Below are 25,906 nucleotides of genomic sequence, written 5' to 3'. Positions count from 1 at the left end.
GAAGGCTTTTATGGGTTTGTGAGCTTAACACAAGACGGAAGTAATGAAAAAATAACATCAGTTTGAGAAACCTCTTGAAATTTCCAGAGGGTTTGTAGTTGAATATTTGTGGACTTTTTCCTCCAGATTTTAATGTCAAATTATGATCTTGAGGTCGTTGTTTCTGCTTGCTTGGGTAGAAAACTAAGAAAGCTTGCACAAGATTTTTGCAGAAGTCCTCAATTCCTTTAGGAATTTGAAGTTCTATCTATTCGTCACCTTGTCCAGCTCCGTATGTCCAAACAGCAAGATTTCTGTGTCCTGTGATCTGATTTTTATGGTCTACCCTGAATCTTAGCCTCTTTACCCTTCAGCAAGCTTCTGAGTACAGGTAACCTTTGCTAACCACAGACAGGGGAGAAAGTACCTTCTTGTGCAACTGTAGTAATGCAGAAGTGGACCACCAGTTTCTAGCCCCGCACTTCCCTAGATACGTTTATTTCTGTGTTGTTTTTCTCCAGCCTATCTCTGATCCATGACTAGGAGATCAGATCCTCCAAAACACAGCATTTTTTTACACTGTGGCTGTTGTTCACAAAAGGAGAACATGATCATTTTACTCTCTCTCCTAGATGCAGGCACAAATAAGGCAACAGCAAAAACCTCAAACCACACCACCTACCGCAGTTCAGGGGCAGAAGCTGGGTTCTCTCACCCCTCCGTCCTCCCCCAAGACACAGCGTGCAGGACACAGGAGGATTCTGAGTGATGTGACCCACAGTGCTGTTTTTGGGGTTCCAGCCAGCAAATCTACCCAGCTCTTGCAGGCAGCTGCTGCTGAAGCCAGTCTCAACAAGTCCAAGTAGGTGTCTGCTTGCTTGATATCAAAGGATATGGATGGGGTGGAGTGTAGATAAGGCTTCTTAGGGTCTACCTGTGCTCAGCTCTGAGATGGAAATAGACTGGTATAAGTTAGTAATTGCATCCCCAAGACTGTGTAGGGCTTGGCAGAAAGTCACTGAAAAACTTCCCAAGTGCAGAAGTCCTTTTGAGTGTTTCCTCACTCCCAGAAGGCTGAGCAAATGGGGCCTTCAAATGGATTACTAAATCTAGTCAGCTGTCTCACCAGTAGTTCTGGTGCATGCTTCATGCCTACTGTCTAGCAGCAGGTCTTCTGCAGGAGCACTTGCTAATGACGTTTATAGTTTTTGTTCCTGACATGAGGATGCTCAGGCAGATTGCAAGTAGATAAGGCTGGCTGGTCCTAGCATTCTGGGTGTGCAAGTAAAATACCTTGCACTGAGTGTTTGAAGTAAGAATTGTAATTACAATGCAGTAGTGTAAACCAACTCATGGTGTTGGCCAGAGAATTTCATGTGTATTGTTAATGACTGTTGTTTACTTGGGATGGTCACATCCAGATCAGCTTCCACTACGCCCTCGGGTTCCCCAAGGACTTCACAGCAGAATGTCTATAATCCACCTGATGTCTCCACCTGGAATCCGTTTGATGATGATAACTTCTCCAAACTCACAGCTGAGGAGCTGCTGAACAAGGACTTTGCAAAGCTAGGTGATGGTAGGTTCATGGAAGTACTTTAGTACCAGCCTGCTCTTGAAATGAAGTGGCATGGAGTGATGCTTTGTCAGATACTGTTGGAGCATTCCCATATAGTCATGACCTGCTGTGCTATAAGAGCTTAATTCTTCCAGTCTCCCTTCCCGGTCATCTTTGCTAAGCATGATTTTCTCAGGGATAGATACGAACTGCTCTTAATGTGGCCCTGGTCAGTTTACTGTAGAAGCTACACTCAGCTTCATCTGCAAGTTGTGGTTTGCAGGAAAGTCTTTAAGTCACTCACTGAAGTAGTATCCTAGAAGTATAGGTGAGTAAACAACCTTCAGAATGGAAGTTTTTCTCCTAAATCTGTGTCTGGTATTTCAGGGAAAGCTCCAGAAAAGATGGGCAGTTCCACAGAGAACTTGATTCCAGGTTTCCAACCAGCTTCATCTGCAGCCCAGGCAGATGCGTTTGGCTCATCTTCCTTCGCTGCTGGATCAGGTGAGTCCAGATATCTCCTGCAGGGCAGTGTCCTGCATAGTGCTGTGAGAAAGCAGCAGCTCTTTGTCATATCTTCTTTAAAAGGAAGGTAAAACACATTAATTGCAACATCTGGAGCTTTTGGTAAGGAACATGTGAAGCTTTTGGAGCAGTAAGAAACTTAGTCAACCTGTGAAGTTCACAAAGAAGCTGATTGTATGTTGAGGCTTCACACAGCTTCATCGTTAGGACTAAAATGTGCAGTGTGCAATCACAAATTTAGACTTTGACATTGACTACATGTGTTGGAGGATTTCTCTTGCTAGCTGTTGTTAGACCATGTGGAGTAGGACTAATGTATCTTCTACAGAATGAAAGGGAATAACAGACTGGAGTGAGCAGGGAAAATCTTTAAAAGTAGAGCATGGTTTGATGCATGTTTGTAGTTCTTCAGCTTCAGGAGTTCTCAGTGAATGCACTAATGACCTGAAAAATACCGTATTGGCAAACTGCTCACAGCAGCAATGCAAGTTATCCTCTCCTCTGTCACATGCAGCCATGCAGTGGAAAATGCAACTGTTTGATGTTTCCTCACTGAAGCAGACCAGCTGTTGGCATAACAAGACCTGGGAAGAGACTGAAGAATCCTTGAAGGATTCTTTAAGGAGCAGGAACAGACAAATAGAAATAAGGGTACACAGGTTTATGATGAGAGGTTTAGAAGAGCTTCTAACAGAGCTTGGTAGAGTGGACTCTTACCTATAGAGTTGAAATCCACAACACAAGAGTGCATTCCAGCTGTTTGCATGTCCTGTGAACAGTTTATTTCATTAGTCTTTGTTTGATGTTGAGCAGCAGCAGCTCTGGATTCAGCTGTGAAGTACTTTCTGCAAAGCCTGAGAAGCATCTGCATGTTCAGGGCTTTCTGGATCCTGAAGCATGTCCATTTCTTTAAGTAGTTGTCTTTAATGTTTGGAAATTCTCTGAGCACAGGCACTGGGATGGTTGCTTCTTGCCCTTTTCTTTATCTTTCATCTTAAACACGAGCCTACTGCAGTATCTCTTTTAGACAAAGGCCTGCCATGGGGGCTGTCCTGCTGTGTGTCCTTTGTCAAGGCATTTCACTTTCTGTGCTACTGTGTACTGAGATAATAGTACTTCCCTTTTCAGGAATATTCTGAGACCTGTGGGTTAAGCTGTGTTGGAGATCTCTGTAATATTTTTTTTTTTGTTGTTCTGTACCAGCATAAACTTGTTCTTACTGTGCATGTGTGTGTTACCAGGCCATAGCTTGGACACTAATGTTGAGCTGTGTTGTAGGACTAAACATTGCTTGATGTTTTCTACTTTTCTCTCTGTTTCATTCTGCCTTTTCTGTTCGTGGCTAACAGCTGAAAAAATGAAAGACATTCTGAGTCTGGACGCTAGCCCTCCTCTTCTGACTGTGCCTGATCCTTTCATCTCTCTCCCATTATCTGACACTCCAGGTAACCAGAACAGGGTTTATGGGGGGGATGGGGAGGTGGACATGACTATTGTCATTAGTTTTGTAATCTTAGCCTTAGAGTTCTATTTCTAGGCACACCTGAAATCCTGGCCCTTTGTCAGTAGTGCCAAACACCACCAAGTTCTGCTGAACTCTGTGGTAGTGCTGATGCATGGCACATTCTGGCAGTAAATATCCACATGGTGGTGTGAGCAGTGCTCAGCACAAGAGCCCCCAAGGGCTAGCAGGCTGTTTCTAATGTCAGTAACATTGGTGTCTTTTAAAGGTTCAGTATTCGAAGCCAAAAATAAATAAATCATTGGGTAATTACCTGTGCTTACTGAAGCTATTTTCAGATTGGTTTCTAACATTGAAAATTGTAGTTTTCATTATTGTTAATAATTATTTTATGTAAGAATTGGTGTTTCTTTGCCTTCCGTAGTCTTGTTGCAATTGCTTGCTTCATGTGAAGCACAAGTTAACATGTAACCTTTCCAGACTTAGCAAAACTTTCTGGCACAGTTGGTAGCTATTTCCATTTACTTTGCAGTACTACTTGAAAGTTTTTCCTGTGTGCATATTTCTGACTGCAGCAGCCAACACTTTTTAGCACAAGATTATGTAAGCACTTAGGGAGCTTGTTTGCAAATCAGTGAGATTTGGAATATGACATTGTTCTTAAGGAGTTTCTCTAAGCCCTCTGGTGAATGTGTGCGACAGGTCCCTTTTTGTCAGTTAGCTCCAGAGAGCAAGGGCTTCTTCCAGCACTCACCCTTGTCTTCAGCTCAAGCTCTGAACCACTGGGAGTTTGATGAGAACCAATGTGTTCATAAAGATCACTTTCCATGGCAAGTTAAGCAATTCAGGAAAAATCTTTTTCCTATAGTTTTGTAGAAGTGCTTTGTTCTGGTTGGTGCTCAAAGAGCATGAGAAGTATGTTACAGCTGAAGAGAAACAAGAGTTACTGACAGTCTTTTTCACCTCTGTGAGCACTCGTCAGGATCTGCCTAGCATTAATTTGAATAGAACCTACAGAAGGTTCAGTGCAGATTCTACACTTACTAAATTTTTTTTTTTTCCCCACAAAGCTGATGGAAATGATGGTTTTCCTAATGTGAAGCCTGTCAGCCCAGGCTGCTATTTGCTTCTCTGCCTGTGTGCTCAACAGCTGGTTGCTTTCTTTTATTGCCAATTGCATCTTGATAGAGCACAGCCGTACAAAGCAGCAGGCACAGCCTTATCTGCAGGAGCTCTGAAGTTATTTGTAGGGCGGAAACCACTGCAAAGAAAACTGCCTTTCACCCCTGCCCTTGGGTGCAGGTAATGGGAGCAGTGCTGTCTGCAGTTCATGGTGCCAGGTTGCTCATCCCGTAGATCTGCCCCAGACTGGTTGCATATCTTTACAGGCAGGTGCTAAACCTTCTTTGCTTGAGTTCTGTGGATCTGCTTCTGAGAGTGCAAAGTGTGGGGCAGGGCAGGCAGGAGGTTTTGTTGGCTCTCTGCACATTGCTGCGAAAATAAATAAAAATCAGATGTCCTCATTTTTAAACATAAAATTTGATGAGGCTGCAAGCGCCTGAATGTTCTCAAGAACCACAGCTATGGATTTATCCTTAGCTTTCAAAATTAAGGTGTTGTCTGAGCTTTGTGGATTTAGCAGGAGGAATTAAAAATAAATAGAAGTCCTGGCTTTAGACTTCAGTTTTCAATCTGTGACCTTTATTATACTGTGGCTCTATGCCTTGTGCAGAATAGCCCCATAGCAAAGAGAGAGAGGACTGGGATGTGAGGGAGAGGTGTAATGTGTATGTGGAAGGCTTTCCTTTAGGTGTGCCCCTTGGATCATAAAGCTGGAGCTGACCTGTGTCTGAGTCAACATCTCCAACTGCACGTTACTAAGCTGCCTTCATTTTGTGAGGAAGCAGCTGAATTATGTTTAAATGCTTGCTAAATATTTGTTTCGGAGAAGAAAAGCTGCTTTGAGAACGTTTTGTGTTTATTTCCTTAAAGCAGAAGTAAAAGCGTGAGCCTGTCCCCCTTGGTTACCAGAGCAGTATTATTCAGCAAGGCTTTTAGCACAAGCATAAGTGAGGTTTTGATGTGGTATTTTTTCTGTTTGCCTTACAGAGCCTCATAGGTGCTCTTAGCCTATGCCAGCTGAGGTCTGGCTGAGAGCTCAGCTCCTCTTTGTTGCTCAAATGACAAGCATGGTCCTTTTGCACCTGAGCATGCAGGTGGTATTGCTTGGATGTTGGCTGGTGCTTCCTCACCTTTCATCAGGATGCAAACTCTGTATCACAGATTCCTGAGAAATAAACCAGTGATGCTTAAATAGCCATAGTATCCATCCCCAGACAGCCTAAATTCATTTAAATCCCAGCACTGTCAGCACTGGGCAGTAATCAAATGAAAGTAGAGGGATCATCAGTATATTCCTCCTTTTTCATTGTGTAATGGCTGCAATTCCTAATGAAACTGTAACCAATAGGAGGAGCTGGTGAGAGGGGTGTAAGAATATGGAAAAACATCTGTTAAAGTAAGGGAAAAATATTCATGCTGAAAACATTTTCCCGCATGCACGTGTAGGGAAGTGAACCAAGTTCTTAACAAGCTTATTGCAGAATTTGCTTGGTGATCAGTCACTAAGGAGTATTTGATCAGAATGGTAACTTTTCTGCTACCTGAGTCTACGTAACACCCATCAGTGTGTGTTTAGCTGAATGGGCATGAAAGGTAGAGTTTTATGCCAGGTATTCTGGAAGCCTGAAATTGAATAGAGTTGGGAAGTTTCTAGATTGTTCTCTGTATTGCTGAAGCTAGATTGGATAGTCCCAAGTCCAGATTTTTATGCCTTTAATATAGTGATATAGCCAATGAAATGCTCTTCGATGTGCTGCCAAAAATATCCCTTTCCAATGATTTGAGGGGTTTTGGAGGGATTTGAGGGAGTGTCCTGGAATGCGGCCAGAAACTGCAACACAGGAAGTTCTGCACAAATGTGCGCAAGAACTTCTTTATGGTGAGGGTGATGGAGCACTGGAACAGGCTGCCTAGGGAGGTTGTGGAGTCTCCTTCTCTGGAGATATTCAAGACCTGCCTGGACATCTACTTGTGCAACCTGGTGTAGGGAACCTGCTTTGGCAGGGGGATTGGACTTGATGATCCCTGCAGGTCCCTTCCAACCCCTACGATTCTGTGGTTCTGTGTTCCTCTCTAGTCCCAGCTGAGGGTTCCCCGATACCCTCTGTTGCAGCCTTGGCTGATTCTCTTTGCAGAAGCAGAGCTGGGGAGGTGGGTGTGGGTCTTTGGCAGAGCGAGCAAGGAGCAGCTGCTGAGCAGCAACACTGAGGTGAGAACTGAGAAAGGGCCCTGGATGGAGCACAAACCCACCCATGCTGCTGGCTGCACCACTCTGCTTTGTGCATTAAAAGACTGTGGCTTTCTGCAGCCTCATCTACGTAAACACTGTCTGCACAAGAAGTTTTTCCCTCCCACCCCTTTCTCTTTCAAACAGGTCGTTCTTTGCATATTTACACAACCATTTACTCCCTGCAGTAATTCATCTTAATTACAGTGAGGAGACAAATATGGCTTTCATGTAGTTACCTGAAGAGTCGTTTACGCAAAACAACACTGTCTTGGCTGTAACAGAAAGTGTGATAAGCAAAATTCCCTGCCCAGCACTGCTGAATAAAGATGGAGACGTAGCAGGGTAGGAAAGCACAGTGCGCCTGTGCCATTTGGACATGGGCTGGATATTCTCACTTTGGATGAAAAGACAAATAACATTGCTTATTGAAGAGCTATGGTCACATCAGTGTTCTCTGAGGCTTCTAAAGGACACTCAGATAATGGCTTTTGTTTTTATTTCTTTCAAATACCCCTGGGTTTTTGTGTGTTTTACAGGAGGGTGCTTCTCTGGGCTGAGGAAGGTAAACAGATTACAGTTAGCTTCAAAACAACATATTTACATGCATACCCTTGGACAGTTTTCTAACCTTAGCTATCTAAAAAGGTGTGGACCTGGTGCCTGTTCCTAAATATACAATTGGCTTTAGAAGTAGGAGTTTTAAGCAAAACCGGGCATTTTTTTTCTCATAGTCTTGTAACACACAACCCTACAGAAACATGTTCTGCAGACTTTCCAAGCAGGATGGTAGTGCAGTGTGTGAGCTGGAGCAAGTGTCAGGCTATTGCAATGTTTGAAGAACTGCATATGCATAAAAAATCATGAAATATTGAGCTCAGACTGCTTGAAACTGACAGTTTCTGCTTCTGGAAGCATGAGTTAGGACTCAAATCATTAGCATCCTTGTCATAACACACAAGTTGGCCTCTTTGATGGAGCCACTGTTAGTGGGGTAGTAGGGCTGTTAGTGTTTTCAACCAACATAACTCCCTCTACCCTAGACTCATAAAGAAGGTAATTGTATCCATCTATTTCAGGTTGCTTGTAGTGATGTTAAGATGCACACACACAGATATTAATAAGAAATTTTGTTCCAAAATGATGCATTAGCTGGGCTTCAGGTGACTGCAGACATGTACAAGCACAGTTTTGGGTACTAACAATTTTACTTTATATCTTGATTTGGGAAGATGCGGAGTGCACACTATTCATCTGATTACCAAAGGGATTAGTGCTGTTTTACTGACAATGCAGTATGGCTTTAAAACCGATGTACCACTGGAACCCCAAGTAAATGAGTGTAAATGTTATTTCTACTAGGGTTTCAGTTTGATCTGAAGGGGTGTTTTTGGACAAATATTTAAAAACTTAATCATAGAATAATTAAGGTTGGAGAAGACCTCAATGAACATCAGGTCCAGTCCCAACCCATCCCATCATGCCCACTTCCCACATTCCTCAAGAAACATCTGTGTTTCTTGAGCACCTCCAGGAGGAGTGACTTCTAGATTCCCTGGGCAAACTTGACTATTCAACAAATATTTTATGTCTCTTTAGGAGAACAAACTATAACAGTGCCTCTTTTTCTCTGGTGTTTGCAGAATTGTGTATACATAAATAGCAAGTGATCTGCTTTAAATACATGTTTGTCTTCTCTTTTTATTTGTACTGTGTAAGAAACAATTCAATTTGGCAGAAATTCTATTAGGAGAATTAGTCCACTGCTTTCCCTTGATTAGCCAAAGGCCTCTGTGGCTGTATAGTGTGCAAGGCTTCCTTTAACACTTGATTAATCACTGCGCACAAATCTTTCTGAGCGACTAATCCATACTTTCCTTAGTAGTTTGCCCTCACACTCACAGCACATTGACTTGGTGGGATTTTTTACACCTTTGTCTTTCCTTTCTCAGTTGACGTCCGAAGAAAAGAACTCTGCTGTGTGCTCTATTGAATTGTCTTTCTTTTTGCTATTCCTCTGCAGTACACGAGTGAGTAATGCCCATACTGTGTGCAATGCCTGGCTGGTGGGCACCTTGGCTTTGAGATGTTGCATCTTGATTGTTTGGTGCTTTACCAGAGTGTGGCAGGCTTTGGCCCTCTGTTGCCATTTTAACTGGCAAATCTCTCAGGAGACTTTGTCCTGCTCTAACTAAAACCTCATTCCCCTTTCTTATCTTTTGATTACTTTTTACATTGCTCTTCTTAATCTTCAAGTGCTTTCTGTGTATACTTTTTTGCTTAACAGGTGTATTGCTGAGAAGAAATGTGGCATGCCAACTTTAGCAGTAGTGATGTTGCAGATGCAAAGTGCAAATTGATTGTAAACATCCAGAAATTAGAACTGGGCATGTTTTGGAAAGGAAGCAATCTAAGGAAAAAGGTCAATGTGTTCTTACAGGATTGTCCAAAGCTGTGTTCCTTATTTTACAGATAAAATCTGATCTCTTGCTTTCTTGCCTCATAATGTAAATTCAGAATTGGGATGCTAAATGGCATTGTATCCTTCTTATATTGATATAAATCAGAGGAAAAGCTTTTGTGTTCATCCCCTAAGGAGGCTATTTGGGGGGAAGATACCTATGAGAGCACCCAGTTGTAGGTTCTACTCTTGCTTTGCTTTTTCTGCAGTGTGTTTTGTTTGTTTCGATTTTAATAGGAAAAAACAGAGGCCCTCTTATAGAAAACCTTGAATTTAACAGCATGGTGATTGGTGCAGAATGTGCTTTGTCATGTTATGCTCCAGCCCCATAAATGCATAAAATTAATTGCAGTGGATCCTGAAACTGCGGCATGGAAGAGATTCATCCTGAGAGTCATGAGAAACTGGTACCTCTTGTTCATACTCCAAAGGAAGATCTTTGAGGAGATGTCAGTTAGGAGAAGATCTAAAGAAGTCCATACCCTAGTCTGTAGCATTCATTCTTTCTTTGAAACATTACGTGCAGTTTTATTGGTGGAGTCTTTTCTGCAGTTGATAGTAGCTCTGTGTTTGCATGACTTGGAGCTGGTGTGTTTGTGTGGGAGACCATTAATCCCCATTTTTCCTTCATGGACAGCTGTATTTCATACTCATCCATATTAGTTCTGGCTTCTCTCCTTCTCAATTGTGACTTCATGTAGAGGTGAATCTGCTTTTTTCTTTGAAATGAAAAATTAAATCTGTGCTAGATAATTCCTATGGTTGCAGAAAACTAAATGCTGTTCCATGTCATGAAAGAGCCTAGCTCTTCTCTTGAGCTTCATGTAGTTAAATAGAATCTGCCTAACATTCACACAGAGAGACAGCCCATTATGCAGAACACACCTTCCTTGAATTCTTGCTGTCATCACTGGGGCTGTGGTGGAGCAGAGGTTTAAGAGTTGTATTTATTTGTCACTGCAAAAGCGCGTAGTGTTTTTGGGCTTAGGGATGTCTGCTATGAATACTGAGAAAACTGTTAGCACGCATGTGCTTTGAAAGAAGCATGTTGTGCTGAACAGACCAGACTTTACTATACGAAAGGTATTCCTATTAGCTAATGTGGAGCTGTGGTTTTTCTAGGCCTTCACTATTTGTTCTTGTTAGACATTATTTTCCCACCACTCAGTGACTTTTTTTATTCTTTGGCTCTAGTACAAGGTGCTAGACAATATGAAACCTGAGGAAATGAACTGCTAAACTCCATTCTCAAAATGGAGAGAACCTGATTTTTATTGTTGGTATCCCCCCTCCCACTCATCCTGATGCCTTTTTGTTTTTGTGAGCTTCTCAGCCTCACTCAAGGGATAAAATTCCTTTTAATCACACACTAAGAGTTGTGGTGACTACCTGCAATGTTGAGGGATTAGAACCAACACCAGAAGAAGCAAGCATGAAACAAGGAACGAAGTAAGATAAGAGCAGCTGAGCCCAGGGGATGGATGGCAGTAGAATAAAAGGTTTATTCTTGTAAACTTTACATGTTGTGAAGATATTGCTTCCTAGTACCTGAGCAAGAGAGAGTTTCACTGTGTTAAGTGGAAAATCTGCAGTATTGGAAAAGGAATAAGCTGTTTAGAAAAGTAAGGGGAAAAGAGGGAGACTTGAAGGAGCAAAACATTTGGAAACGGAATCATGAAAGGAACAATTCCAGGTACTGTGTGTGTGATTTGGAAGATGTGTGTTGATGCCAGTCCTTGAAGAGCTGGGCATTTGCAGACAGGCCTTGTTTTTCCAAAAATTCTGTTTTGGAAAAAAAGAGTTGAGCATGCTACATGTCCTCTTGTCCCCATATTTTTCTCCTGTGCTGGCTTTTTCTAGCATGCTGCAGTCAGCTCCTGAGAGCTATCCCTCTTACCCACCTCTTCTTGTTGCCAAACCCTTGCTCCAGCCTCTGTGCTGATCCATGGGAAATCCCTTATTGTGTAGGTGAGAAGCAATCAGTGATGCCTCTGTGGCTGTTCCTTCTGCCAATCCACCCTTTAAAGAAAAAAAAAAAAAAAAGTATTCCTGCTAAAGATGGAAGGTTTCAAGTATGTTCAAGGCTGCTGCTCCCACTGGGGTTTGCATTTTATTGACCTTCTTCAGGCCTTTGCTGATTGAACAGCTGCCTCTTGGATCCCCTTTTTGGAGTTTCTTTTTCCTCCTTCATTTGCTTTAATGCATTGATTTGTCAAGTTTTTTACAGGGAGCAGAACTTGTCCTGCTTTGAATAAGTAGTTCTGAAGCCACTAGGCTATTTTATTATTTATGTGGGGTAGTAATAAAGATTGATACCATTACTATGTACATAACTGTGCAACTTAAGCATTTCTTTGGCTTTCTAAGTGTGTTAAGTCTCTTATATAGCAGTATTCCAGAGCCTATTCTTTTGTGCAGTTATAAGCACTTTATTTATTTATTATCTTTGGATAATAAATGGTGCTGGCCTCTGAACTCAGAACATAGACCACGGATGTAAAAATGTTGTAGAGGCCATAGCTGTGATATGCCACAGCTTGTTCTGATGTTAAGTGTTAAATGCATTGGAATGGACAAATCTGGCTATGTGCAGCAAGTTTTATCAGTGCTGTTCTACTGCGGGTGATTACTTCTAATGAATACTAGAAATTTTATCTTCATCTTAGTCTGTTTTAAAAAAAAAAAATAAAGTGAAATAATGAAGCTCAATATTGAAAATCTGGTTAGTTTGATTGCAAAAACCACTCATCCTCAGATTAACGATTCAGGTTAACTTTTTACAGAGGCAGTCTAAATTTCCCTGTGCAAAGGATAAATGGAAACTACAGGAGTCATACAGCTGGGATCACACCTGGTTTGAAGCCTGATAGCTCAAATAATGGGCAGCTAGACAGCTGTGTACCCTAGGGGCAGGTTCTGATGTCTGACACTGTAATGTATGTTTTCTGGTATTGCATGAGCCCTGGAGGACATCAAGAATTCTATTCTTTAGCAAATTAATAAAAGCTGTAAACCCAGCTCTAACTTCTGATCATCCATTCTATTTCTTCCCATTATATAAAGATTAAAGCAAAACAGAGCTCCTTAGTATATGAGGGTGAGAGTAGGTTTTGTGTTTTCGGTGGGTCATATAAGCCGTATTATAGTGGCCTCTTTGGGAGAGCGGTGTACAGTGGGTAAGGATGTCCTCAGCTTTCTGGGTTTCTCTGTCCTTAATGGGAAGATGTTCTCTATGCAGCAGTGTTTCTTGCACACAGAATCGTCCAGTTGCTTTTCTGAGGCTGATGTGATGAGCCACTGAATTGAGCACCCGATTAATGTGTTTTTTTTTCTTTTGCTTTTTCTCTGCCTTCCTTCTTCCTTTTCCTGCTTAACCCAGAAAAACTGATTGAGGGACTCAAATCTCCTGAGACTGCACTTCTGCTCCCTGATATCCTGCCTCTCGCTGACCCTTTTGGTAGCACATCAGATGCTGTGAATGGTAAAAACAAACAAAAGAAACCAATGCAGCGTACCTCCTCCTCCCCTCTGTCTGCCACAGCATGCCTTGTCCTGCATGTTAACTCTGCATGTGTATCCTCCTGGGCTCTGAAAACAGCTGCTGATGTTGTTGAAATGCAATGGTAAAAAGTTACAGAGCTTGGGTAGAGGAGTGGTTGTCACTGGCTGAAGAAGCAGCAGGAACCCTTCAGTTTCTGCAAAGGACTGTGTGTGTGTGTCTATTCCTGGGCACCCAAATTGCTCTGCATCAGCCCTTGGCAAGGGCTGTGTTGCCTTTGCTCTGTGGTATATTGTGAGAGTAAATGTCCTGTACTGGACATACTGCCTGGATGTGGCAGGTTGCAAAGCAAGCTGAAGGTCTGAGTGTTGCAGAGTCGTATTTTGATCAACTTGCCAAATGCGTTACAGAGTAGTAATTGCAGGCTGCAGTTGCTTGCAAGTCAGCTGCTCGTGGTTTTGGGTCCAAGCTAGGGTTCCTTAGCTCTGGTTGAAACGTTGTAGTTTTGAATGGAAAGGTAGGAAACAAGTTGCTTAACTATAAGACTTCCTTTCTTCCTTTAGCAATTCCTGACAGTTGTCTGAATGCTCTTAGAATGTGATCCTACAAATCACAGAGACTCACTGCTACGAAAATGTAAACATTCATGGATTTCTCTTAGGTTGCTCAGCTAAACCATTTCTAGCTCTAGCATTGGGGTGCATCTTTGTTCTTCAATTTCATTTCTTGGCTCATTACCTTGATTTTGGTCCTTGAGGAAGAGAAGTGTTATACCTGGCTGATGTGACTGTACTGACAGTCATCCTCTGTCTCTTCCCCTTTGCTTGAAGGATTATATAAACAAATCTTCCTATCCAGCCTCTGTAACCATCTTCCTTTGTATCCATATGTGTTCTCAGTGTTAAGCACACTGGTGTTTTCAGTAACATGTTGAGTTCCAAAACTTCTCACCTCTCACAATGGATAGCAAACTTTGTTCCACTGAACACTTCAAAATGAAAAAAGATCCCACACTGGCTGTGTACAAGCTTACCTGCGAGCGTGCTAGGGGCTCACCAGTGGCTTTTTAATGTTGCAAGGAGACTCCTTAAAGGTCAGTATTTTCTGTACCTGGAGAAGATTCCTTGCTAAAGCTTATGATTGCTTATCTGACTGCAGGACAGCCACTGTTAACCTCCAGTTTCAGCCTTTGGATAGTTCAGATTGGGCTTTTTGCACGTGTGCATGCACACAAACACACATCTCAAAACAAAATAGAAAAAACTCAAATGCACCAAACATGAGTGTGTGAATCTTCTCTTGTAATCAATCAAGTGAACGTCAGTCTGAGAGCATCTTGTTGCTCCCAGTGTAGCTGACAGGTATTAAAGGATCACTAAAGGATTCAGACATCTGTATTCTTGATTCTTACTTATGTGGGGCCTTGCAAACTAACCTATGGCTTCTTCTCTGCTCTGGTATTTCACATGTTTGGAAAGGAAAACCTGATGTAGCCGTTGAGAGCCTCATACCGGGCCTTGAGGCTCCACTGCCCCAATGCCTCGTGTCCCAGACTGAGTCGGTTGCTTCCAACAGGACAGGTGGGTGAGGCAGGAGGGGCTGTGGGTGCACTGCGGGTGGGCTGTGAAACAGTGCTATAGTGAATCAGAAAGCACTGCCTGTGTGGACTGGAGCATCTCATCTCACTGCTTTTCCCACCAGTGTAAACTGCATTTGCTTGTATGTTTTCTGAGTGGATGCTGCATGGTTCCTTAAGTTTTTAAGTATTACTTCAGCCCACCATCTCGAAGCATTGCTCTGATGGACATGCTTTGAAACCTGGAGTATCACTTGTGTGGGATTTTATTGTCAAATACTCTGCTTCAGAGAACAGTTAGCACCAGAGAATCTGTTACATGTTGCTAAAGGTGTAGGGAATCCCTCTGCCCTGAGCACAGAGCTGTAAGAAATGTTTTCCATTACAAAAAATGCTTTGTGCTGGCTTTGCTTCAGCATGTTGTACACAGATGGGAATAGGAATGTGCCAACATGAGCTTAACGCTGCCTGTGTCTTGTTCCACCTGGCTGCCTTGGGATGCTAACCTGGATTCAGACTCTCTCACTGGGGAAGACTCTCTGCTTGACTGTTCTCTGCTTTCTAACCCTGCTGCTGACCTCTTGGATGAGTTTGTTCCTGTGGCTTTCACGGCTCAACCTCACAAAGGTAAACTGTTCCTTTTGCCTCTAATCCTCACCAGCTCTGGGACTGGGTCTTTACTTGATGTGAAGTGGGAAGCTGATAGCATTTTGTGCAAGCAGCTGCTATGACTCGTGTTTTGGTGGTGTTTGTTTTTTTTTTTGAAGCCATTGCTTTGTTTTCTTCCCAAGCCAGCGAAACTTGTAATGCTCATGGAAGTACTAAGGGGATAGTACAGATTGAAGTGTTGAGCCTGATTGTAAATACGGAGGGGTGGTATTCTTTACAAGACAAAGCAAAACAGTGAGTTTATAAGGCAAGTGGGCTTTTGTGTGCAACCCTTCTTCAGGTTTTTGAGTGCATACACTCTCATTTTGCCATTTGCACATGTGATCTGATGCCTTGATGCTGCAAGTGAGCCTGATAAGGATCTATTTTGATGTCAGAGGTTTCTGAAACCAACTGAACGTGTCTTGTTTGTCAGTGTTTGCCTGTAGCATGTGACCGAGCTCCTTCAGATCTGGAGGCTGTTTGCATTTTCAGAGGCTATCAGGAGGAGGCTCTCCAGTCAGACCGCAGTGTCACAGCGAACATGAGTGAGAGTCTTAAGTGCAACATCCAGCTGAAAAATGTTAGGGTTGTACACTAACACAAAATAGCAGTGTGGAGGAGCAAGAGGTGGTGTGTGGATGACTCTTAAGAGTTGCAGCTTGGCTTTTACAGGGCTGATAATTTGGGCTTATAGGAGAGTTATCAAAATACTGTGCTGTGCTCTGAGTTCTGTTCCCTGTCCTAGCCCTGGGAAGTCATCTTCAATCAGATGACTTTTTTCCAGGCTGCAGAGCATCCAGCTGAAATCTGGACCCTCTCTGTGGTGTAGCTGCAGTAGTGGCACTGGAATAGTTTGAAGAGCTCTCAGCTGGTGTGACGTGCTTCCTGCTCTGTTCTGGCACACTCATGGGTTAAAGCAGTTGTGAACCCTTGAGGACAACAGCAAATGTCAGCAGACTCATAATTCATGCTTGGAGTGAATACTGGGAGCAGGACCAGGACTTCTGTTATATCTTTTGCCTTGAGAAGACAGAGCTAGAGCTTGAATGCTAACCATGGGTGCCCCTTAGCAGTGGGTTAAACTTAGCTCTTTTGATAAGTACCCCTATAGAACAGAAAATGATTCCCCCTCCTCAGAGGAATCACTGTAAAAACTCTGTAATCTATTTTTACGCTTGATGACACTTCAGAATTAGATTGTATTTTTCATAGAGCTTTTGTGTTTAAACAAGTAGTTGCTCTTATTACTCATTGCTGTAATATGCTTCCATGCCACTTTATTTTGAATAAATGTCTTGAAATGTATGTTGAGCAGTTATTACTCCATGTCTGCAATGCAGCAAAACATTGTTGGTGTGACTTGATGAGAAAACACATTAAGTGTCTTCTGCGTGATTTCTCCCAGACTGCTCTGCTGTTCCCTCTGGGATGAGAGGCTCACATTTGCATGGGAAAGAAACTTTATCAGTGGGCTGTAGGGAGGGGAGAGAGGGAAAGGGGGGAGCGAAGCATAAACTCATCCCAAACTACTTCGTGGCTTCTCCTCAAATGCTGCTTTTATAGCTGTGGTTGCTTCCACTAACTTCTCTCTGCTTTTTTTTTTTTGTTTTGTCTTAATTCTCCAGTCCTGGCATTGATGTAAAGCATCCATTTAAATTAGATCAGTTAAGATGAAATGTCTTTGACACTTCACAGCCTAATCTTCTGTAAAATCTGTATTCTTTTCCTGAATCTGATCCTCTAGAGGACAGAATACCTCTATAAATGGCTCCTTGCACCACCCAAAACTTGATAGTGTATTTGTCAACTTTTGGTAGAGAACTTTTGTTCGTGATCTCATAGCAATGTTCATTTTCCTTGGAAACCATTGACTCGTACATGTCTTTGTTATGCTTTCAGAAGTACTTCAGGTAGTAGCTGAGAAGCAGACTTTGGAAGGTATTTTAGATGTCTGAAGAAACTAGTAGTGATATAGTCAAAGTGTGGAAGTCCCTGAAGGTCCATAATTGCTTGGTAAGGCAGATCTGTGGCTGACCTGCTGCAGAGATGGCTGAATGCCTCTTACCAAGGATCTAATTCCTGTTGGGGTGACTTAAAATGAATGGAATTGCGTGACAGAACTGCTCTAGATGCCTTTAAAGTCTCTCTGGGTGTCTAGTTTACATCTTGGACTCCTTGGAAATCTGATTTTTATATTGAATTTGTTTTATCCCTGTGGGTGAAAGTTCAGGAGTCTTGCCTTGGGTAGATGACTGGAATTCCTTCTGTGTCTTTTCCCAGCCCTTGTCTTCTCCCTGTGCATGAGAGCTAGTAACTGGAGAGCCACATCACTCTATCAAACTGTGCTATATCTCATGGCCACAGGATGATGTTCACCACAGCACTGAGCTATGCCAGCTGTTGAGCCTTTGAACTGGCTGAACTTGATTTTGATTCTCATGACTTGCCTTGCCTTTTGGTTCAAGTTTTGGGTTTTTTTCCCCCTCTACTTTCATATTTAATTGGCTCTTTTACTTCTTACCTTGTTTACCAAAGACTTACCAACTTTATTTCACATTTTAAATGAAACTGCTTCTAAACCCTGTCTCTGAAAACATTAAGATACTCTAACACTTTTTGGCAATTCTAACCGGCTTTCTCTGCTATCTTTGCTTCCATACCTTTGTTTCTCCTTCTCGCTGCAGAAGATACTAACCTGATAGCAGGCTTTGATGCTCCTGAGGGCTCTGAAAAAGTGACAGAAGATGAGTTTGACCCAATTCCAGTGTTGATATCCAAAAATTCACAAGGTAAGCCAGGATTTGGGTGTGAAAAAGGAAAAGAAAAAAAGAAACAATGAACATAAATTCTGGGGCAGTGGTGTTGCAGTATGAAATAATGCAGATCACAAACTATAAAGGTATTACCACTGCAGTATTTAGTGAGCTCAGTCTTTCTCTGATTTGTATTGGCCCTGAAGTGTCTCTAGGTTCTTTATTTGTGAAAAAATTCCATGGCCAGAAGGAGATTATAGACTTACAAGCACCTTCAGGTCCCATGAAGTAATTCCTACCAGTCTGCCAGGCAGGGCACACCAGTACCTCTGTGCCTAAAGTACAATGCTGAACTCTTATTCTCTGAGCTTTTTACTTACTGTTCAAGCCAGTGGAAGGAGAAAGCAAACTTGGCATGATGCACAAGAGAGGGAAGTGATAATAATCATTTATACCCCTGAAACTCCTGCTGAAAGTGAGTTTTTCATTTCTGATTGATTTTCAAAGGTGCTTGTGGGAACTGAGGGTAAAAAGTCTGGTAGATGGTACCCATCTCCTTTGAAGAGCTTTGAATGTTCTTAGTCCTTAGGACACAAACTGGAAAGATTGTCCTTCTACAGCATTTCTGTCACCTACGACATATTAATGTGATCTTTGCAGACAGTTGTAGCATTAAGTAAGGTTGAAACCAAGGAACAGTACTCTTTCCTAAGACAAATGATTCTGCTGAGTAGGCTAGTGTTTTGCAGTATGGCCAATCAGATGGATCTTCTCTGTGCAGTCAAGCCGTCAAAAGGCTTTACCAGCTTTTGGTATGCTTGCATAGGCTTGGAAACATATTACAGAGCTCCTTTTGTCTGATTATGTTTTTCAGTTTGGTAGAACTTTTTTTGACTTCCCTAACTGCCATTTTTGTTTACAGCATGAGTGTGCTGTACACCTGCTCTGCATCTAATGCTAGCTTCCAAAGACTGATGCTCATTAGGAAATGTTCTCAGACATTAGAAACTCTGCTCCGGCTGGAAGTAGAGAAGATTTCTACCAAAGTTGGGCCAAGATAGGCTACCTTGAATAAAGAAGAGCATCTTACCTTCCGTGTCAAAGCACCAATTATAGAAAACTCAACTCTCCCTGAAGTGGTTGTTGGAAACTCAAAAGATGCTCTTAAAACAGCAACTAATTTTCAAGATGTATAACTTTGAACAATCCTTTCCATTGAGAGTACTTCTAATTATGTTTTAGATCCTGTAGCAAGGCCAGAATTCTGCAGCTTAGATGTAAACTGGGGGAAAACAAATGGTTTGTATAGATTCCCTTGGCAGAGAAGCTGCTGTGATGTTTTTCCATGCAAGTCTAGCAAACTAGGTTTGGACGGGAGGGAGAGGGTGGAAGAGCAAGCAGAGGGAATGTTGTTGCTATCATGATGCAAGTAATAAGAAGAGCTTGAGCAAGTTTGATGTTTTGCTTTGACTTTTTTTTTTCTTGCTTGCTCTTGAACATCTGAAACTGTCGTGTGTGTCCTATTCAATACTGAATTCCTATCTCTCACACTTTCAGGTGGGCATTCTAGAAACAACAGTGGAAGCTCTGAGTCCAGTCTTCCCAACATAGCCAGGTCTTTACTGCTGGTGGATCAGCTCATAGACCTGTAGCAGTGACACAGTAGCAGATGCAGTTTCTGTAACGTACCTAATCTTCCGTTTTCATTTCCAGAGGAGTTACCTTCAGTTGTGGTTCTTTTTGCTGTGTTGTTTTTTTCTTCTTAATTCAAAGAAAAACAAATCTGCCAACAGGAGACAGTCACCCACATTTCTCCCTGTCTTCCCATGTTCCAGGAAAGATTTTGTCTCAGTTCTCCAAGTAGTCCTCTCTAAAGCTGGTATTAAAAAAAAAAAAAAAAAAAACCAAAAAAAAAAAAAAGAACAAATAAAAAAACCTGCTGTGGTTCCTTTTGCACCTCTCTGCTAGCCTGTGTCTAAAGGGAGCGCCATCATTAGCCACCCTGCTGAGATGTACACATAGCACCATGGAAAGCCTGACTATAACTGATGTAGATAACTGTAGCTTATGTATGATCCCTGTTGTACAACAGACTCCTTTCTCCTTAGAGTAGTGTGTAAAACTGTGTTTCAATCTTTGCATTTGTGTTTCTGGGTTTGTTTGGGTTTTTTTTGTTACTTTTTTTTTCTGATAAATGGGCAGGAGGAAGGGGACAGGTAAAATTGGTAGGGATGCCCCTCTCCTGCAGAGCGCAGGTTAGGAGAGCTGGTGTTTCTCAATTGCCAGTATATGCTTCAGAGGAGGAAAAAGCACTGAATTCTCCTGCAGTAGTCTTGCTTAGTACCTCTGGTGATGGTGCATATGAAGAGTTTTCTGGTCTGCCCCCAGCTCATGGTTTGCTGTTTAACAATCCTGCTTGTGAATGGGCTGTGCTTCTTGGAGTATGGGAGGGAGAAAAAAAGGGGAAAAAGAAATTGGAGGGGAAAAAAAAACCCCACCAGATTGTTAAAGCTGTAAAAATGATTCTAAGTGAAATATAACAAGACTTTGAACCAAATATATGTAAGTATGGCTGTGATTAGCTTTCTGTTGACTTTTTTTTAGGCTGAAGAGGGCATTGTGGCAGCAGCAGGTGTATTTTCTGTGACTATTTCTGTGTTTGACTGGAAAAAAAATCCCCCTCCCAACCTACTGTAAATTGTGTATGAAACAAATTGTCCTATAGTTGTTTGTCTATTTTTACTCCTGGTTTTAGTCAAACATCTGGTATCTGTTCTGAGTTCCCCATTTTCTCTTGTAACTGCATACAGTGCAAACCAGTTAAGTATGGACCCTTTCTCTTTCTGTAGACAAAGGTGACTGTGGACTTTATTCCACTCTTTGTTTTTTGTGGATCAAGCATGTACTTGGTTCAGATGGTTTGAAATAAGTGCTGCTACAACTCGATGGGTTTTACCTTTTCTTTTTCCCTTTACACGCTTAGTTTGTCTACTAGCTGGGTATGCTCAACTTGTTTCCATGGACTTACGGTCATGAAGTCCGGAATTTCTATCTTGTATTTGAAAGCTCTTTCTAAACAGAAGGACTCTTCCTCTGTAGTGGAATTATTAATAGCTTACTGCTAACCTTGTGTACGTGTATGTAGCTGTATTAGTAAAAGTGCAGTTTCCCGTGTGTGAAAGTATGAACGACTGAAATGTGTGACCTCTCGCTAAGAAGGAAAGAAATCCAAGTTTGTGACTGCTCCTTTCCTATCTCCAGTGTCTCCGCTATTTCCCCCTCCTCAACACTTAGTTTAACAAATTCTGTACATAGAACTACCATCAATCGTGTCTGCTCCACATTACTCTTCTTTTAAAACCTACACTTAATAATAAAAGTATTGCTTAAGTGTGTTGTATCATTACATGTGTATAATGCACTTTCCAAGAGAAGCTTTACATGAGAACTATGGAAATGACCTTAGGAAAATTGTGGATAGAACTTTATTATTTTTTTGTTTTATATTCCTAAAGCACAGGCAAGCTGGACTGGAAAACATGAAGATGTTATAGATAGAAAGTTATTGTATAGTCAGATATTGAGAATATATGAAAAGAGAATGGATTTTAAAAAGTAACCATCTACTGTATATTAGAAACAAAGAATTCTGTGAATTAAAGTACTTTTAAAGAATGTTTAAGATTTTAAATCTAATGGCACTTGTTCAAGGGTTCTGGAAAAATTATAAATGCACTGGGTTGTTAATAATGCTATTAAATGAGCAGATGTGAATGTTCATTTTATTGCTTTTTCAAGTAGCTGTTTGTGGAGCTGGGTGGGAAATACAGTACAACAGAAGCATGTGTGTTTAGAGATGTTGGCTAAAGCTGCTTCATCAGAAAAGACTCAACACTTACTTGCTAATTTGATGAAAAATGCAAGAAATGGGAAAGTGGGGGGTGGATATATTGGGTTAATTTAAAGCTCTCCAAAAAGTGATTGTTCTAGAAGCAATAGGTCAGTAATGGTGTGCTGCAGAGGAGTTTGTGTGAAAGCTGCTGCTGTGAAGGAACACATTGAGCTTTCATCCAGTGTCCACATGGAAGAAATTTGGTACTGTATTCCTGACATAGTGTAAAAATGGTTCTTTTAAGGTTGCAGCCTTGTTTGGAGCTGTGGGAAATGTTTCCTCCCTCCTTTCAAGGGTTGTAAGGTGCTGTTATGTAGTATGAACCTGCAGTCTGCAAAGAGCAGTAGAGTGATTCTGTTCTGTACCTTTTATTCATGTCAGGGTGATGGAGGAGCCTTCCTGCCCCACTAAGCTTGAGCTTGTAGTGCCTTTGTGTCCCTTTTGGCGCTGGTTGTTTTGATGGATCCTTCTGGTGCTTCAAATGCAAGTGCAGTACACAAAGCAATTTCCCTTCAGCGCAGGGTTATAGTCATAATGCAAGAATAAACTGTTTTTAGGGTAGTTAAATTTCCTATGGGAATAGGACAGATAGGTCTTAGAGAGCAGCAGATCTTATCTCTGACTCTCTACTGTCAGCTGCAGCTGCCCCCAAACCAGGCTGTTGTGGCTTCCTCAATTCTGCCTGCCTCGTCATCAATGCGCTCCTTGCAGCTTGGTAGAACAGGAGGTGAATGAAGGACGGGCCTGTGCTGCAGGCATTGTGCATCCTGACAGCTTAAGCGTGCTGCAAATTCTGAGAGCTGACTGCAAGAGGCTTGGCATCTGCGCCTTTGTGGCAGGCGCACTGCATCTAAATGTTATTTTTAGAGAAGGACTTTTTCTAAGCACATGAAAATGGCCATATTCCTACATGGAAGGGCTCAGGAGGTTCTGTTTGCACTGTCGTCTTCAGCCTGAACCCTCACAGGGTATTGTCTCAGTGGCTTTCCTATGCCACCTTATTTAAAAAAGAAAAAGTGATACATTAAAAAAAAAAAAATCATGTTACGGAAATTGATGCTCTTCAGACCAAAGGCAGTCGAACAAGTTTTGGAGTTACCCGAGCAAATGCACAACGTGGAATGAAATGGTATGCTGCACAAGTACTTTGAGTGTGTGCATGCATGTGCGCGTGTCTGTATAAAGTTAGCTAATTTCTTGTTAGCCGATACAGTTCCTGGTTCAGAACTCTCATACAGCAGTTGGTAGAACCTGGCCTGGATGTTAGGGAGGAGTGAGTGTAACATAAGGGAGTACTCTGTGAGTGAGGCTTACTGGTCTGCTCTGCTCTGCTCCTGTTGGGTCAGAATCATTTCTGTGACTTCTTTGAGGTATGGATGCTGCACTTTAACACTGCACTGCTCTAGTACAATATGCAGAAGGGGGGAAGCTCACTTTTTTTTCCTGCATTTTTCTTGCAGTTAGTGAGTGCAGGTGGTGCCCTCAGTTCCTGCCTTGCTTCACTTTGCACAGTTATTTGCACCATGCAATGTGTGCCAAAACCAGAGCATGAAATCCCTTATCTATGGAAATGAAGTACACTGGAACTCTCCCCCTGGGATATGCAGCAACTTTGGGTAAAAGTACTTCATTTTGCTGCCTGAATTGTCCATTGATGTGGGAAGGGTGCTACAGAGCTTCAGTGTTTAGTTGTTTGCTATTTCAAGAATGAAGGAATGAGAAATTTGTTAACCTTTTTTAAAGGTCAAGCTAGTGATCTTGCTTAGTAGTAACTGCACAGGTTTTTTAGCTGCCTGCTACCATGTGTTGTTGAGACCTTCCTGACTTCAGCCAGATAGACTCAGTTGTTTGGTTGAGAAGCAGCATTAGGCTCCAGGAATGTCTCTGCCTTCCCCTGGTGTACTGGGCTCAGATCCAAAAGTGATATCATCTCAGTGGCTCCTCTGCCTCCTTGCAGCCCCTTATAAAAGGAAGAGGAAATGTTTTACAGCTCACCCATCAGCTATTTCAGTACCTTGCCGCTTCTGGATGGTGCTTCCCATGGAAGACAGGAATCCTGTGTGTCAGTGCTATAGCTCAGAGTTTAAGTCATGTCTTCAGGTTGCTCTCTGCTTGTGGAATTGTGACCTATTTTCTGGGGCTTTGCAGGCAGTCCGGAAGCTGAAGCTCTGCTGCCCACGCCTTTTGTAGGGCAGGGTGTGCTCAGGTGTGCCAAAGTGGGTTTGTCACTGAGGTTCTCCCTTAGTAATAAAACTGTGCCTGCACATAATTGGGGAATTGCTCCTTTTTTCAGATAATTGCTTTGTATCTAACTGCAGAATAAAAACAAGTGTACTCAAATGTCTGACCGTAGGAGGTCATGGGTGGAGAGAGGAAAGGTCTGAGCCATTGTCTGATCGGATGTGTGCCCAACTGAAGTGAAATGCTGGCACAGTAGCAAAGGAGAAAACTGTTTACAGTTATTCCAGGCTTTTCTCACTTATGATGGGCAGGAAAGCAAGAAAACAATGGAATTTTTTTCCCCTCAAAATAAAGCATTTTGCCTGTCCTACAGTGCCTCCGGATTTGGAGAGGCTGCTGCTGTCCAAAACCAACCTACAGCCTGTCGATCCTTCTCTTACTCTGTCCCAACTGTCATTGCTTGTGTGAATATAGGCACAACCAATGTAAGCAGCTCTTTAAAAGGAGAATCCTATTCAGATGACTTGGTTGCCCAGTTCTTGCGATAATTGGGTCATTGGTTTGCCATATTCTCTATGATAAATGCATTTTTCCTTTTTTGTTTTAGTGAATGCTGTGTTTCATTGAAGGCTGGGTTAATTGAGAGGCATTTGCGTGGTATGGCAATGGGTCTTGCTCTGTTTCTCCCTATAAGCTCAAAATCCCTTGATAATACCTGGTCACGTATAACCTGGAAGAAGAAAACACTAGACATATCAATTCTGTTATCAAACTGAGCTTAGCATCTGAGGTTAAGCCATTGCTGGCAACATGGGCTTCAGGAAAGATTGATAGTATTTTTGTAGAGTAACTTACGAAATGTTCACGTATCTACACTGTCTTTATTTAGCAGTGTAATGTATCCAAGTGAATAGTTTCCCAATAAATAATGATTTTGATGCCTAATGAATGAGTGCTGTGTCTTTAATTGAGAAGTGACTAAGGATGGTTTAACCTTGTCAAAAGATACACAAATCCAAACTGTTAAACAGGGCAGATTGATTAATGTTGTTATGGGGACGTGACAGTGCTATTTTGTCACCACAGGGGTGGTTGGGTAGAGCCTTGTTGGTCAGTGGGCACCAGACCACCTCCCCTGTTCTTCCTGCAATTCGTACTGCTTAGATCTCACGTGCTTTTTCCTATCCTCTTGCTAACATGAGTCCAATGACATACTTCTAACCTGCCAATAGTTCTTTGAAGGTAAGAGATCTTCTGTTCTATCTGTCGTGAGTCTTGAGGCAAAACCAACCCCCTCTTGGGCTCCTGTAGTTGGAGAAGAGCAGTACAGCAAGCGCTGTCCCATTAAACCAGCAAGAAGCCAGCCAGATTGCTATAGTAATGTTAACTACCTCATTTGCAATCATGGTATGGATTGTTTAAAATCATTTGTCTTGCGATGGTTTAAAATAGTGCTGCTATAGTTACCAGAATTCATTAAAAGCTCCAGGCTGACATTTAGCAGATTGGAAGGCATTCCTGCCTGTTCTCTGTGCCCGGGTGCGATTCCACATAGCTGTGGGTTGGCTTGCACCAAGAGGCAGTGCCAAGCTGTACATCTGCTTGTAGGATGCTCCCATGTTGATAAGCAGAATAAAACAAGAAGTGGGGCCTCCCTCTAGGCAGCAGTGTGGTGAAGTCCAGAGCCCTCTGGTTGTGGTTGCAGGTGGCACAGAACTCTTGTGGAGCGGTGCTGAGTGTGCCCATTTGTCTGTCAGACATATTCCACCTCCTGAATCTCCCTGAGCTGTTAAGTGGTGCTGATCTGTGTCCCTTTGCGTGCAGTAAATACTCTCCCTGGCATTTTGATTTTATTTCATTTACCCTCTCCTTCCCGTTTTTTCCATGTGTGGTGGTGGTTTAAATCTGAATATCATAACATTTCTTGTGTGCAAAGTATCTCTCATCTTTCTTTGTGACTAAGGAAATACAGCTTGCTGAGTGACACTTTTTTTTTTTTTTTTTTTTTTTGCATTTTTAG

The 25,906-nt window shown here is 42.2% G+C and overlaps 1 protein-coding gene across 15 annotated transcripts in view; it reads left to right on the top strand.

Moving 5' to 3' along the window:
* The window catches only part of AAK1 (AP2 associated kinase 1), a 64,803-nt gene that overhangs the window by 34,252 nt on the left and 4,645 nt on the right, over window positions 1–25,906 (top strand). For 4 of the 15 annotated variants that reach the window (XM_090125694.1, XM_090125701.1, XM_090125702.1 and 1 more), the window contains 8 exons: window positions 612–841; window positions 1,401–1,558; window positions 1,925–2,041; window positions 3,412–3,507; window positions 12,714–12,815; window positions 14,312–14,413; window positions 14,926–15,036; window positions 17,745–17,849. In XM_090125694.1, the coding sequence (XP_089981820.1) occupies window positions 612–841; window positions 1,401–1,558; window positions 1,925–2,041; window positions 3,412–3,507; window positions 12,714–12,815; window positions 14,312–14,413; window positions 14,926–15,036; window positions 17,745–17,849 (1,021 nt within the window). Of the gene's footprint in view, window positions 1–611; window positions 842–1,400; window positions 1,559–1,924; window positions 2,042–3,411; window positions 3,508–12,713; window positions 12,816–14,311; window positions 14,414–14,925; window positions 15,037–17,744; window positions 17,850–19,370; window positions 25,896–25,906 lie in introns of those variants that run through there. The other 11 variants (XM_090125708.1, XM_090125709.1, XM_090125698.1 and 8 more) reach the window with 11 other exon arrangements.

Source organism: Phasianus colchicus, chromosome 27, assembly GCF_987193195.1.
Source record: "Phasianus colchicus chromosome 27, bPhaCol1.hap1.1, whole genome shotgun sequence".
Taxonomy (NCBI): domain Eukaryota; kingdom Metazoa; phylum Chordata; class Aves; order Galliformes; family Phasianidae; genus Phasianus; species Phasianus colchicus.
The sequence above is the reverse complement of the archived record's forward strand: the minus strand, read 5'-3'. Positions and strand labels throughout refer to the sequence as shown.